Source organism: Haplochromis burtoni, unplaced genomic scaffold (assembly GCF_018398535.1).
Source record: "Haplochromis burtoni strain Fernald_Lab_line unplaced genomic scaffold, NCSU_Asbu1 Contig_16, whole genome shotgun sequence".
Classification (NCBI taxonomy): domain Eukaryota; kingdom Metazoa; phylum Chordata; class Actinopteri; order Cichliformes; family Cichlidae; genus Haplochromis; species Haplochromis burtoni.
Genome location: NW_024582377.1, coordinates 3,063,294 through 3,077,270, shown reverse-complemented (window position 1 = coordinate 3,077,270; position 13,977 = coordinate 3,063,294). Strand labels below are relative to the sequence as shown.

At 42.0% G+C, this 13,977-nt stretch overlaps 1 protein-coding gene across 7 annotated transcripts in view; it reads left to right on the top strand.

Moving 5' to 3' along the window:
* The window catches only part of LOC102312465 (ryanodine receptor 3), a 128,671-nt gene that overhangs the window by 93,997 nt on the left and 20,697 nt on the right, over positions 1–13,977 (top strand). For 5 of the 7 annotated variants that reach the window (XM_042218258.1, XM_042218253.1, XM_042218254.1 and 2 more), the window contains 23 exons: positions 389–552; positions 684–762; positions 1,367–1,456; positions 1,570–1,716; positions 3,008–3,070; positions 3,228–3,303; positions 3,583–3,706; positions 3,827–3,942; positions 4,044–4,111; positions 4,207–4,328; positions 4,505–4,554; positions 5,528–5,588; positions 6,924–7,162; positions 8,113–8,194; positions 8,284–8,414; positions 8,752–9,075; positions 9,280–9,520; positions 9,612–9,699; positions 11,206–11,298; positions 12,118–12,132; positions 12,896–13,066; positions 13,299–13,358; positions 13,454–13,588. In XM_042218258.1, coding sequence (XP_042074192.1) covers positions 389–552; positions 684–762; positions 1,367–1,456; positions 1,570–1,716; positions 3,008–3,070; positions 3,228–3,303; positions 3,583–3,706; positions 3,827–3,942; positions 4,044–4,111; positions 4,207–4,328; positions 4,505–4,554; positions 5,528–5,588; positions 6,924–7,162; positions 8,113–8,194; positions 8,284–8,414; positions 8,752–9,075; positions 9,280–9,520; positions 9,612–9,699; positions 11,206–11,298; positions 12,118–12,132; positions 12,896–13,066; positions 13,299–13,358; positions 13,454–13,588 — 2,739 coding nt within the window. The remainder of the gene's footprint in view (positions 1–388; positions 553–683; positions 763–1,366; positions 1,457–1,569; positions 1,717–3,007; positions 3,071–3,227; positions 3,304–3,582; positions 3,707–3,826; positions 3,943–4,043; positions 4,112–4,206; positions 4,329–4,504; positions 4,555–5,527; positions 5,589–6,923; positions 7,163–8,112; positions 8,195–8,283; positions 8,415–8,751; positions 9,076–9,279; positions 9,521–9,611; positions 9,700–11,205; positions 11,299–12,117; positions 12,133–12,895; positions 13,067–13,298; positions 13,359–13,453; positions 13,589–13,977) is intronic. The other 2 variants (XM_042218255.1, XM_042218256.1) reach the window with 2 other exon arrangements.

Below are 13,977 nucleotides of genomic sequence, written 5' to 3'. Positions count from 1 at the left end.
GCACTACTTGGGTATAAATAGGTTTAGGTCTATTAGCAATGCAGATGGCTGGACTCAGCACATCTCTCTAAATGCCCACTCACGAAAGGAGGCTTTGCAAAGCGCCGGTCTGAAAACATCAATATCTGGACAGCCGTCATTGATCCAAAGCCCCGAGCACGCTGGTCCCTCAGCTTTTAAGAATAATTCTTCATTAACGTTTCTTCCGCTTGCCTCTTGCTCTTTCTTTAAGACTGGAGTGGCTATACGACTTTATTCAAGTTCAGCTTAAATTAGCAGTGGAAGACATTACTTGCATTTGTTAAGTAACATTTTTATTTGCAGAGCTCTATAGGAGGAGATGCAATTTCACATTCAGTCCTGTTGCTTTCCTTCTTTCCTCATGCAGAAGTACGACCCCGAGCTGTTCAAGATGGCCATGCCTTGTCTCAGTGCCATAGCTGGAGCTTTGCCGCCAGACTATGTGGATGCCTCCATTAGTACCACTGTGGAAAAGCCTGTTTCTGTGGATGCTCAGGGCAACTTTGACCCCAAACCAATCAATACGGCTAAGTAAGCCATTCTGAAGCCAGACACCAATTAGAAACCAATGCACACAAAAAGATGCAGCCACACACTCTGCGTAATTTCATTAACATGCATTTTGCACATACTTGCGACTAACTGTCAGCTTTTTATTCTAGCATCGCTCTTCCAGAGAAACTTGAGCATTTTGCCAACAAGTACGCCGAGCATACCCATGAGAAATGGTCTGCAGAGAAGGTAAGAGCCTTGGCCGAGTCAAATGGCTATTAAATGATGCAGTTTTAGAGCAGGCCACTGGTGTTATGAGAAAAGAGCAGGGCACTGCGGAGGATGATAATCAGTGGAGGTGGATTTCAGCTACATGAATGTGAATAAAAGTAACAAAAATAAGTCAGTGCTGTACATCATGATATCAGCGTATCCAATCAGGGTCCCTGGAAGCGGTAGGTGGAGCCTAGCCCAGCTGTCTTAAGCTGATAAGTGGGAAAAAAGTGGATGGATGGCTATCATGATATTTTCTTTTCTTTCTCCTGTGTCACAGTAATGCTTCCCCCTTGGCGATGCCTCCTTCTTTGTTAGAGTTGAGGGATTGCTCTGGCATGCTGACAATAACTTTGGTAGAGCCATAGTAGAGAGCTAATGCTCTCTCTTGTGCCAGCTGCTTAGCCTGCATTGTCTCATTCGTTAAAGTTTTTAACAAAAGCTGAGAGCAGCAACAACCATGACACGACAAAAATATGATGTGTACTTAATCTCGTACTCAGTCTGTCAAATAGTAAATCTTGTCCTCGGGAGACTCTGAAGGCAATCAGGTTGCTGTCACTCTCTGCTTGCGCCTCAGGTGCTGCTGGGGTGGAAATATGGAGACTGTGTTGATGAGAAGGCGAAGACTCATCCTCAGCTGAGGACCTACAAAGGCCTGACGGAGAAGGTACAGTATGAAGAATATGATATTTGTAAATAATATTAACTTTAAAGAGATTAGGGCTTTTAAGGCTCATGAGGATTTTTTATTTGTTCTCCATTTCTGTCTCTCTGCTTCAGGAGAAGGATATTTACAGATGGCCTATTAGAGAGTCCCTGAAGAGTATGCTGGCAATGGGGTGGAGTATCGATAGGACCAAAGATGGAGAGAGCATGTCTCAACAGAGGGAGACTGAGAAAATGAGAAAGATATCTCAGGCCTCACAGGTACGATGCAGGGATGGAAAGTGTTTCCAAAGATTGTACGGTGAAAAATTGCTGGTCTCCAGCACAGCTGTAGTTGCTAATTTGCTTTCCTGTTGAGGAAATCTTGCTTGACTTGACTACGATTGTCAGAGAAGTAGTATAGATGTATGTGATTCCTTACAGTCAAAACACTCAACAGCTACTTTTTAGCTGAATGAATTTAGGCTTGTACACATTGTCATGACGACCTGCTGAAGTTCAAAGTGGATTTAAGTGACTTGCCAGACAGTCTGGTCCGAGTATTTCAGAAACTGCTGATCTACTGGGATTTTACTGGCATCTACTGGGATAGGAACCATCTCTATGGTTTACAAAGAATGGTCCTAAAAAGGCAGAGTATCCGGTGAGCAGCAGTTATCTGGGCCTCTGTGATGCTAGAGAAATCTGGCAGACTGCTTTTAGTTGGCAGGCAGCAGTGACTCAAATAAGCACTCGTTACAACGACAGCAACATATGCAGAAGAGCATGTCCGAACTTGTTGAACCATAAAAAAGATGGGTTACAGCAGCAGAAGACCGCACCAGGTACCACTCCTGTCAGCTAACAGGAAAGAGAGGCTACAGTTCACCCAAGCTAACTAAATGTGAAGAACAGAAGATTGGAAAGATGTTGTCTGATTATATGAGTCTCAGTTTCTGCTCATTCAGATGATGGTATAAATAATTTAAAGCATGGATTCTACAGCATGATCTTATATGGACGGTTCAGGTCGGTGCTGTTGCTGTAGGAGATATTTTCGTGGCATGCTTTGGGCCTCTTAGTCCAGAATTTCATAGATGAACGTGAATGAATGAATCGTTAACGCATGAATATATGCCACATGCACATTTAAGCAGGTTAAAGGCACAAATGCAGAATCCCTGCGATCCTAACAGAACTTTGAATGCTGGACTTCTACCTGGTAGTGTTACTGTGCTGTTTTTCAGCTTCATAGGTTCAAATCAGTTAATTATACTGTTACCTCGTATGAATTCTAAACAAGAATTTATTTACATTTCAGAAGCGTGATCTTTTTTTTTAACTTGTAAATAAACTTAGCAATGTTAGCTGTATTTACTTTACATTTCTAGTTTTCGTACAGGACCACCAACAGCACAGTACTAATGTTACTAATCACCTCCTTCAATGAGCCCAAATACACAAAATAATCCTTAAACACAGGCTATTAAGTCTTCTGTTATCCAACGTTCGATTCACAGATAACAGCACAATCAAGCTCAGACTCTCACCGCAAACTTACATGTGTTTTCAGGCTAACGGCTTCAATCCGAGCCCAATAGACACAAGCAACGTGGTTCTATCCAGAGAGCTGCAAGTGAGTGACCCCGCGTTTGATTTGTTGCACTTCTTCCCTTTTTCATGTATCAAAGGACGCCTCAATCTGAATGCGAGATCAAAAGCAATCCTTCCTGCATGCAAATGAGTAATGTGGGCGGGATGTGCGTCTCACTTCTTTTTGTCTTGTTTTCAAGGGGATGGTGGAGGTGGTGGCTGAAAATTACCATAACATCTGGGCCAAGAAGAAGAAAAGTGACCTTGGAAGTCGAGGTGATTTGCTAATGAAGTCGAACAGAAATGCGTACTGCTTAAAGACGCATGAAAAGCAGACCGGAAGAGTATGTGTGTGTGTTGGGTGGGTGGAATTAAAGTGCTGGTTGTTGCATTTAAATGTGTTTGGGAGCATATGCACGTGTCTGCCTCGCCGGTCTTGACTAACTCGATTCAGCCGAGTGGTGCTCTCCGGTTCGCCATCTGCCTTCACGGAGACGCTCAGCGGAGAGAGACGTGGCTAATCGTGTCTGAACAATAAGCTGCTTGTGGTTTCAGGAGGGGGAACACATCCTCTGTTGGTGCCCTACGACACGCTGACGGCCAAGGAGAAGGCCCGCGATCGAGAGAAGGCTCAGGACCTTTTTCGCTTCCTGCTAATCAATGGATATAGCATCACAAGGTCAATACAAACAGAAGCTCTCTCTGATGTTGAAAGTTTGAATGAATTTATAACTAGCCGTGGAATCCATCACCAAGGTTTTACCAACATTTCATTTATAGACATCTTCTTATGTTGCAGAGGTCTGAAGGACTTGGAGCAGGATTCCTCCTCCATGGAGAAAAGGTTTGCCTACAAATTCCTCAAGAAGCTGCTCAAATATGTTGACTCAGCCCAGGAATTCATTACCCACTTAGGTATGACAAAAATAATACTAATAATAATACACAAGATATGACTAAAGCAGACTTCAATTACATCAAATAAGCTTCTTTTTAAATAAATATTCTCAATCCAGAAGCCATGGCTGTCAGTGGCAAGACAGACAGGTCACCTCATGAGCAAGAAATCAAGTTTTTTGCCAAAGTAAGAAAGCGGCACAAATACTGCATGTGGAGAGCTGGTTCAAACATGATGCGATTAACCTGACCTGGCTTCTCATCGTCTTTGTTGCCCTTCAGGTGCTCCTCCCTCTGATTGACCAGTACTTTAAGAACCACTCTCTCTACTTCCTGTCCTCCCCTAATAAGAATCTAAGCAGCAGTGGCTATGCCTCCAACAAGGAGAAAGAAATGGTCACCAGGTACCCATTTAGTTGATGTACATGCAACAGTGCAGCATGTTGCATGATCATTTCTTGTTGCCATATTCTGCTTGAAATTAAATTGAACTCTTAACTTGAATTACTACTCCTCTGTTCATTTACTAACCCTGATTTTCTGATTTCATTGCTATTTCTTTAATTCCTCATGCCTCCAGCCTCTTTTGTAAACTGGCAGCTCTTGTCAGACATAGGATTTCTCTTTTTGGTAAGCCGACTACTAGTATCTGGTCAGGTGTGTGTGTATGTGTGTGTGTGCTGCCTTATGAGCTTTGTTAACATCACCTTGAACATTTTCAGCTTAAAAATGTAAACACAGATGTGAGAGAAAGAGTCAGGCCTTAAGGGAAGAGTTCTTGCCCAAAGCTACTGTAGCATGAGAACCTGAATGCTTTACTTATAAACATGAAATATGACACCACTTTAGCTCAATATAAATATTAGAAGCAGCCAGCCTGACTTTGCCCAGCATCTTTTTTTTTTAGCTATGTCGCTAACTTAGTTTATGTGCTGACCCAAAGTTACTATAATTCCATAACATATGCAAGAAGAGGAGCTGTTTCAGCAGCTGCTGGTGCCAGACTCTGCCTGGCGCCATGCATCAGACATGGCACATGGATTTGAAATGCAAGAAAATCTAATTGGCTGCTGGCTCTAGAGTGGGAGTAAAGCGAGTCTTTATTTCACTATGTTGGAACTCTTTAAGTAATTATGCATATTCTAAGTCTTTGATGTTTAGTTATATTTATATTTTCATCCTCTTAAAAATTCTTTCTGTTAAACATTATATTCATTTTATAAATGGATATAGTCTGGAAACTGAGCTGTCATCTGACAAATTGTCCTCTGGGGACAACAGCCAGTGTCTTGCTACTTCTAGTGCAGTGATCAGATAAATGTCTCCTGTGCTATACTTGTTACTATCCTATAAGTGAATCTGGATACATTTTAACAAGCTAAAAGAAGCAAAATCAGACAATATTCAGTAGCTTTGAGTCTGTATTGCTGTCACACGAATCAAATGGAAATTGTTTTGACTGCACATCCAGCTAAGAGGGCTTCTTGAATGTTGTGTTAATCTGAGAGGCTCAATACAGACGAATGAATCATTCTAAGACAAGAAAGAAACGAGCGTGTATCCACATCATGATGATGGTTTATGTGTTCTTGGTGTTTCGTAGGGAGTGACTCCACCACCATGGTCAGCTGTCTGCATATCCTGGCACACACACTCGATACCAGGTTGGTGCAAATTTTGGTGCTAACTTTAAAAATTAAAGGAGATCAATTTAGCCATTTCCAAGTTTATGTTTTTTTCATTTGTTAGTCACTTCCATACCATAATTGCACTTTTACGACTAATGGGAAATGCATCATTTCATTTTGACTATAAGACACATAAAACAGTAATAATGACCATGTTAAGCACATGTTTCCAATAGTAATGTCTGAAAAGTTATGATTTGATATGTTTTCTTCCTCATACTCCAAACCTTATTTGTGCTTTAATTAAAAGCCTGATATGTAGAGCATTTTATTCCCAAAGACAAAGATATTTTCTCTTTTTTTCCTGGCTCCTGGCTAGAACATTTTATTTCTGGAAAAGTAGATTCCCAAATGTAAAAACAACAACCCCAAAACGTTTTTGAACCCAGCTTCACTGAATATTCACATCCTGGAATGCATTCAGATTAGAGCACATTTGGATACAAAAAAGCCAATTTGCAAACAAAAAAATAAATACATAAATCTCTCGCTCTGAATAATCGACACAGGAAGGTTTCATCATGATATTTTTTGTAAATATTTGCCTGTTAAACTCTGAAAAACAGAAGATTTTAAATGTTATCTCAGTTGTGGTTAAACAATAATTGGTTTGAGAGGCACTGAAAAGCAAATCTAACCTCTGCTGAGCCCTCGAGAGGCGTATATTTGTCTTTTAAACAGTTTTAATTCGGGAGTCTTATGGGAGGCACTGGCATTAACAAAGAGCCTCCTTTGCCATTTAAATAAGCAACACAAATTTCATGCAGCACATGTTGCCCAAGGCTCACAGTGTTCTTTAGAGGCAGTGCACTGTTTCCTAATGCAGCGTACACATAATGAGGCTAAATTTGCAACATGATATTGCGCCCTGTTTGTGCAGAAGATGCCCACAGACTCTGTCTTTCATTTCTCCTTCCTTCTGGGATACGTTAAAGCTTAACAATAGGCAATTCATTTGCCAATGTTACGAACTGTGAAATGCTCAAAACAGACACACTAATCATCTTAATGCACCGAGTGCTGTGCCGTTTTTCTTAGGTCTATAACAGGCATGCTCACCTTGGACTTAAATATTCTCCTTAGTTTATTAAATAAATCATTCACGTTTGAGTGCGAGGGCAGTCGGGTCGATACTCACACCTCATATTTCATGACTAACGCCTTCACGTGCTCTGAGAGTGGAATAATTGCGTTTGTGAGCGCGCTCCACCGTGGGTAAACAACGTCGTCCTTTGCATGCCAATCTGTCCCCCCTTGTGTTTCTCCTCGTTCGGTTTCAGTTGTTCATCACGCTCTCGTTCACCCTAACAGGACAGTGATGAAGTCGGGCTCCGAGCAGGTGAGGGTGGGGCTGAGGACGTTCTTCGAGAACGGCGCAGAGGATCTGGAGAAAACGTTCGAGAACCTGAAGCTGGGGAAGTTCACCCACTCCCGCTCGCAGATGAAAGGAGTGTCGCAGAATATCAACTACACCACCGTAGCTCTGCTTCCCATCCTAACTGCTCTGTTTGAACACATTACTCAACACCACTTTGGAGTCGACCTGCTCCGTGAGTCCTGACAGCAAAGGAATGATCAAACGTGTTGTTTGAGAGGTTGCAAAGGAAGGAAAAATAGTCAAATGTCAGTGTTAAGTTTATTGTAATTCATGATTTTATCTTTGTAGAGGTTTTTCACAGTCCATTAGAATATCATATCAGTTTAGCTTCACTTTAAATTTTATGTAATGAAGTACTTTTTGCTCTGACTCTGGTTAGTACCTCAGGTCACATTTCACTCATTCTGCTCCAGAGACATGCTCAGTCATGTGAACCGGGCTGTGTATAACCTTGGAGCGAGTATTTGTAACATATAGTACTATGCAAAAGTCACCTCGCATTTCTATATATTTTGCTTTTAAGGAGTCGGACATTCTTAGAATTTTTTGTTGTCTTGATAGTTTCCGTTTTTCTTGGATGCTGTTTTTCCACTATTATCACTCCAGTCTTTATACTTGGCCATTTGCAGGAATGTTTACCAATTTCAAATCTTTAGGCACTTTGTTACCACACACATTTTCTTCGCATTTCTTTTAGCTGACTCTACAAAAAATGCAGAAACAGACACAGTTTTGTAGACATAAAATTATATTTTTTGCACCAAAGATCTAATTGCTGAAAACTTGGCATGTCTTGGTGTTGTCACGGCTGTGCAGCCGGCGTGTTTGCAGTGTGGACCCAAAAGCAGACTTGGGAGAACAGGAAATGAAGAGTACTGAAAAGCGAGTTGTTTATTAGGCTGAAAACCAAAAATAGAAAACACACAGCAAAGCAAAACAAGGGCGGGACTAAACTAAAACCTAAACTGGGAAAAGTTAAGCTAACTATGAAAACGATGACATGGGAAATGAACACGAAACTGAACAGGAACACGCAAAACGTAGACGTGAGATAATCCAAATTCATTTACAGATGTCAAATTTACTTCCTCCAGCTGATTTCTAATCGTTCTATTTTCCTAGTGGATGACGTCCAAGTGTCCTGCTATCGAATCCTGACCAGCCTCTATGCTCTGGGCACTGGGAAAAACATCTACGTAGAAAGGTACCTAAGGTTAAATGTTGTATTCACTGATAAAAGCTCCAATAAAGAAACATGCTGACCTTTAATTAAACTCTCTTTGCGTCCCTCAGACAGCTGCCAGCTCTCGGTCAGTGTCTGGCAACTCTGGCCGGCGCCTTGCCTGTTGCCTTCCTAGAGCCGCAGCTCAACCCGTACAACCCCTGCTCAGTTTTTAATACGAAGAGCGCCAGAGAACGAGCCAGTGAGTCATATGTAATTATTTCAAAATAAAAGAGATTCTAAATTCAAGCATTTATCATCATGACCTCTTTTTGCTCTCAAACATTAGGATTTATGAATCGCCTTAATTATCATAATCATGCGACACAAGATTTTATAAAATTGCAAATACCCCTTATTTGTCTCTTTTTATGTCATCTTCTCTTATTGTCTAACAAGCATCTTATTGATGTGAATGATGCCCAGCAGATGGATAGTGATGATGTTGTGGGGTGTTCATTACTGATGTTCGAAAGAAGAAATCCTAAACGTGCTGGTGTGAATTAAATCTTCAAATATCAGCCCCTGTTGTGTTTTAGCTCTAGGAATACAAGACTCAGTGGAAGAAATGTGTCCTGGCATGCCACGGCTGGACCGCCTCATGAAGGACATCAATGACATGGCAGAGTCTGGAGCGCGGTACACAGAGATGCCCCATGTGATTGAGGTGGTGCTGCCCATGCTGTGTAACTATCTGTCCTACTGGTGGGAAAGGGGTCCTGAAAACCAGCCGGCCAGCGGAGGAAGCATCTGCTGTACCACAGTCACCTCGGAGCACCTCAGTCTGATTCTCGGCAACATCCTCAAGATCCTCAACAACAACCTGGGCATCGATGAGGCCTCGTGGATGAAGAGAATTGCAGGTGTGGATCTGTGAATGCTGCCACTAAACACTAAATGACTGAGTCATGAGGAATGATTAAGAAAACGGGAAAATATATTTACCATAATTTTTAGCTATGCAGATGTTTGCATGCTAAATTTGAATTTGATCGTGGTAAACATATCTACAAAGCTTACATTAAAAAAAATCAAATATAAAATTTTTTCTGCCTTTCACCGTTCAGTGTACGTACAGCCCATCATCAGCAAGGCCCGTGCAGACCTGCTGAAGAGCCACTTCCTGCCCACGCTGGAGAAACTAAAGAAGAAGACAGTGAAAGTGGTGGCTGAGGAAGAGCTCCTCAAGGCCGACTGTAAAGGAGACACTCAGGAGGCCGAGCTGCTCATCCTGGACGAGTTTGCCGTACTCTGCAGGGACCTGTACGCGTTTTACCCTATGCTCATTCGTTATGTGGACAACAACAGGTCAGCTTGCTGAGCAGTAACTCGTGGAGTTATTTTAAAGATGCATTTTGAAGTTGGTTTAAAGTGTAATCATCTGTCTGTGCCACTGCAGGTCAAGGTGGCTGAAAGAACCAGATTCAGACTCCAACGACCTCTTCAGGATGGTCGCAGAGATATTTATCCTTTGGTGCAAGTCACATGTAAATGTTCTGATTTATTACATGTTATATTGTGTCTTTTGTCCCGTCTCCCACCCCTCACCCCCAACCGTTCATGGCAAATGGCCCCGCCCCTCTCTGAGCCTGGTTCTGTTGGAAGTTTCTTCCTGTTAAAAGGGAGTTTTTCCTTCCTACTGTTGCCAAAGTGCTTGCTCATAGTAGGTCGTCTCATTGAATAGAATAGAACTTTATTAAACCCTATGGGGAGGACCCCTCAGAGAGATTATGAACACCAGTTCACCTTAAATACAAATTAGAAAAAATACCAAGCAGGTACAAATATTTAAGAAAAGAATTTTCAAAATAAAACATCAGAAGCAGCAAGCTGTTGGGTTTTTATCACTATTATTTAGGGTCTTTACCTTACAGTTTAAAGCACCTTGAGGAGATTGTGTCATGTTTCAGCTGTGTGGCAGGCAGGAGAGGACCCAAACGCAAACTCACGGGGACAGAACTTGAACTCAAAAGCACAGCTTTAATTGCTGGAAAAATAGAACACAGGCAATACTAAACTGGGAAAGCTAATCATAAAGCATACCAGGAGACACGGGGAGCATCACACACAGCATGAGGGAGACTACGACACTGACAAAGAGAAACACAGAGCCTAAATACACAGAGGGATAACGAGGGAATGAGACACAGAAGGGGAGCACAGCTGGGAGTAATCAGGCTGGACGAGACAGACGCAAAACTAGAAACACTCACATGAGGCATGGACCTTCAAAGTAAAACAGGAAACACACTGACTGAACTCTAAACATGCAAAGAAGACAGACTATAGGGACCAGAAACATGGTACAAAGAGGTCACAGTAGACACAACATTGAACACAGGGAAGCCATATTACAAAGCCAAAGAACTAAACCTATGATAAGCACAACTGAAATCTAGGGAAACAAGAAACAGTACAACAAAGGACTCAAAACATAATCCATAATATAAAAAACACGAGATCTCTTCAAAATAAAACAGGAAACATGAGAGGCAGACATGACAACATAAGACAACAGACATGAAACACATCAGGGCTGCCCAATCCCGGTCCTCGAGAGCTACTATCCTGCAGCTTTTAATGCATCCCTACTCCAACACCACTGAATCAAATGAATGGCTTGTTATCAGGCCTTTGCCAAACACGATGGCATGCTGAAGAGGTAATCAAACCATTTGATTCAGCTGTGTTGGAGTAGGGATGCATCTAAAAGCTGCAGGATAGTAGCTCTCGAGGACTGGGATTGGGCAGCCCTGAAACACATGAAGGGCAAGGGAGTTGAAAACACAAGGGGGAGCTAATAAGCTTAAACATACACTTTAAACATCAAAATGAACTAAAACTCAAAACACTGGGTCATAAGACCCAGGATCGTGACAGATTGTTGTTGTGGTTTAGTGCTATAGAAATAAAATTGAATTGAATTATACTAAGAAAGGTCAGAGAATCTCTATGACCAATAATACATATTTATAATCTTTTTTTTCACTCAGAATTTCAAAAGAGAAGAACAAAACTTTGTGGTCCAGAATGAAATCAACAACCTTTCATTCTTGACTGGAGATAATAAAACCAAGATGTCCAAGGTAGGTTTCAATAAACTCTATCCACTTGTTCTTGAATTGACAGTTCAGTCGATTAACGCTCTGTTACTACTCAGCGGTGCGTTCACCAATCACGGCGCGGAGGACAAAATATTATGTCTGTGTTTCAGAGACGCAGGTAAAAAAGAGCAGACGTAAATAGGATCAGTAGGATGATACATGTTAACATCAGCCGTGTTAACAGATTCATTTTTGCGTACATGTGCTCATATGTTAACATGTTACATGCAGTGGATCTACATGTGTAAATACGCAAACACACAGTTCAAAGTCACAAGTGGGAGGAGTACAGCAGAAAACCTTGTTGCCAATAACAAGACTATATTGACCCAAACCTGCTGCCCCTCCCTGAGCCTGGTTCTGCTGGAGGTTTCTTCCTGTTAAAAGGGAGTTTTTCCTCCCCACCCTCGCCAAGTGCCAAGGATCTGATTGTTGTTGTGATTTGGTGCCATATAACAAAAACTGATTGAAGTTGAATAGAACTGAATGTTAAAATGGACTTGTGTGTGTATGTGTGTTAGGCACATGTGTATGAATGTACTTGCTTGTTGCAATAACTTGAGGAAACTAACATTCATCCCTCACTAAACAAATATTTCTTCATATTTTCAGGCCCTGTAAGCATTACAGGGGTTAGCGCGTTTTATTTCTTGTCTGCCTGCTTTAGATGTTTAAAGGCAAACAAATGGTTTTCATTGCAGTGCACGTCCACGCGACGACCGTGCGCTTCCATTAATTGCCCTCTCGTCCTTTTTCTTCTATCTGTCTTTCCCTCTCTGTCTCTCTCTCTGTCTCAAACAGTCCTTTAAGGAAAAGGTAGAGTGATGCAGTGCATGAGCTGTTTACCTGCCAGCTTATTGGCTTACATGCTCTAGTCGCCAAGCAGAAAAGCCAATAGCTTGAGCCCCTGTGCCATATAGTCTGCAGTGCAGTTATACATTATGTCACCCAATTATTTGTGGCCTCCATTCATCACCTCGTTTGACGTGGACACTTTGGTCATTCCTCATTGCCGTGTGGGTGAAACGTGTCTCATCTAGAGTAATGAAGCCCAGCCCGTGTGTAGAAAGTCTTGTGGTGTGTTTGCTGTTGATGGATTGTGATCCTCCGGTGTGTTTAGCCCATACTATTTATATTTTTGTCGATGTGTGATAACACTGTGCGTGTGCGTGTCAGACTATATATCTATGTTAGTATAGAGATTAGCGTTTTCTCAGAGCCAGCATCTCCAGTTTGGCTCAGCCTGCTTTTCAACTGAGGTGTGAGACTCCATTCTTAATGCTTCAGTAGCACCCATGATTTAGTCCAGTCACAGATTTTTGCCAAGGCTGAAAAAATAAACGCTTCAGTCGCCTCTGGCTTTTGCTCAAGCACAGTGTGAATGCTCCCACTGTGGCACAAAATACTGTTAAGGTATCAGTGTAAATGTAGAGGGGAATTGTTTTGGGTGTAGCATTAGTCTCAGCAAAAAGAAAATAGTGTGCTCCACCTTTTAAAGACTAAACATATTAAATGCGGAGAGCTGTTGGCTTTTATTTTCTAGTGTGTGTGGTCTAAGATTAACACTGTGAATTCACAGTCTGGGGGACAAGATCAGGAGAGGAAGCACAAGAAGCGGCGAGGTGAGTTCTACTCCATCCAAACCTCACTGATTGTAGCCGCCCTGAAGAAGATGCTGCCTATCGGTCTTAACATGTGCACCCCGGGAGATCAGGAGCTCATCTCTCTGGCTAAGACACGCTACCTCATGGTGAGAAACCGTCTGTCACATACTGTATATAATTGGACACGAATAAGTGATTTACACACTTTCACAGTAGATTCTTATTGTTAACATGACCCCTGCTAACTTTTTTGAGCTGTCGAGTGAAACACATGCATGCAAAAACACAACCTCCTCGGCAGAAGCAACAATTACTGTGAAACGATTTGAAGAGCTTTGATATGAGGCATAAGGTTTTCTTTCCCTCGTTGAATAACAGAAAGATACAGATGATGAAGTTAAAGACCACATTCGGCAGAACCTGCACCTTCGTGAAAAGGTGAGCAGGTCGAAACGAGGTTCATATCTGTGAGTAGATGCTAGCTTTAGTATATTCCTCTGCGTCTGACTTGCTCTTCTTAAACATACTCGTAGTCTGATGACCCTGCCGTGAGGTGGCAGCTCAACCTGTACAAGGACATAATGATGAGGACTGAGGGGCTTTCAGACCCTGAGAAGGTGGTGGATCGTATCCAGAGGATCTCTGCTGCCGTCTTTAACTTGGAGCAGGTCAGGCTCTAACATTTATACAGAAACAATATGAGGTGTGTAATTTTATTAGAAGTATTAGTCGTATGTAGCCTGGTGGTAAAGTTGCGGGATTAAAGGTGCACGGCTGTCTGCTTCCAGGAATACACTTTAGATATGGCTTTTGTTCTTTGTGCCGAGATTGTTCTCCCTCTGTTGTCCCCAAAAAAATCTTACATGGGTGACAAATCCTGGAGAGTAAAATTGCACCTGGCCACTTTACCATTTCTGACTCCCACTCTGCTGTGCCGTGTCCTTTCCATTACAAACAGCCAGGTTTAGGATGAGTCAGCAGAATACACTGAGAAACCCATTATGTGTCTGATCAAAAGTTCTAAGCTTGTGTGTGTGTGTGTGTGTGTGTGTGTGTG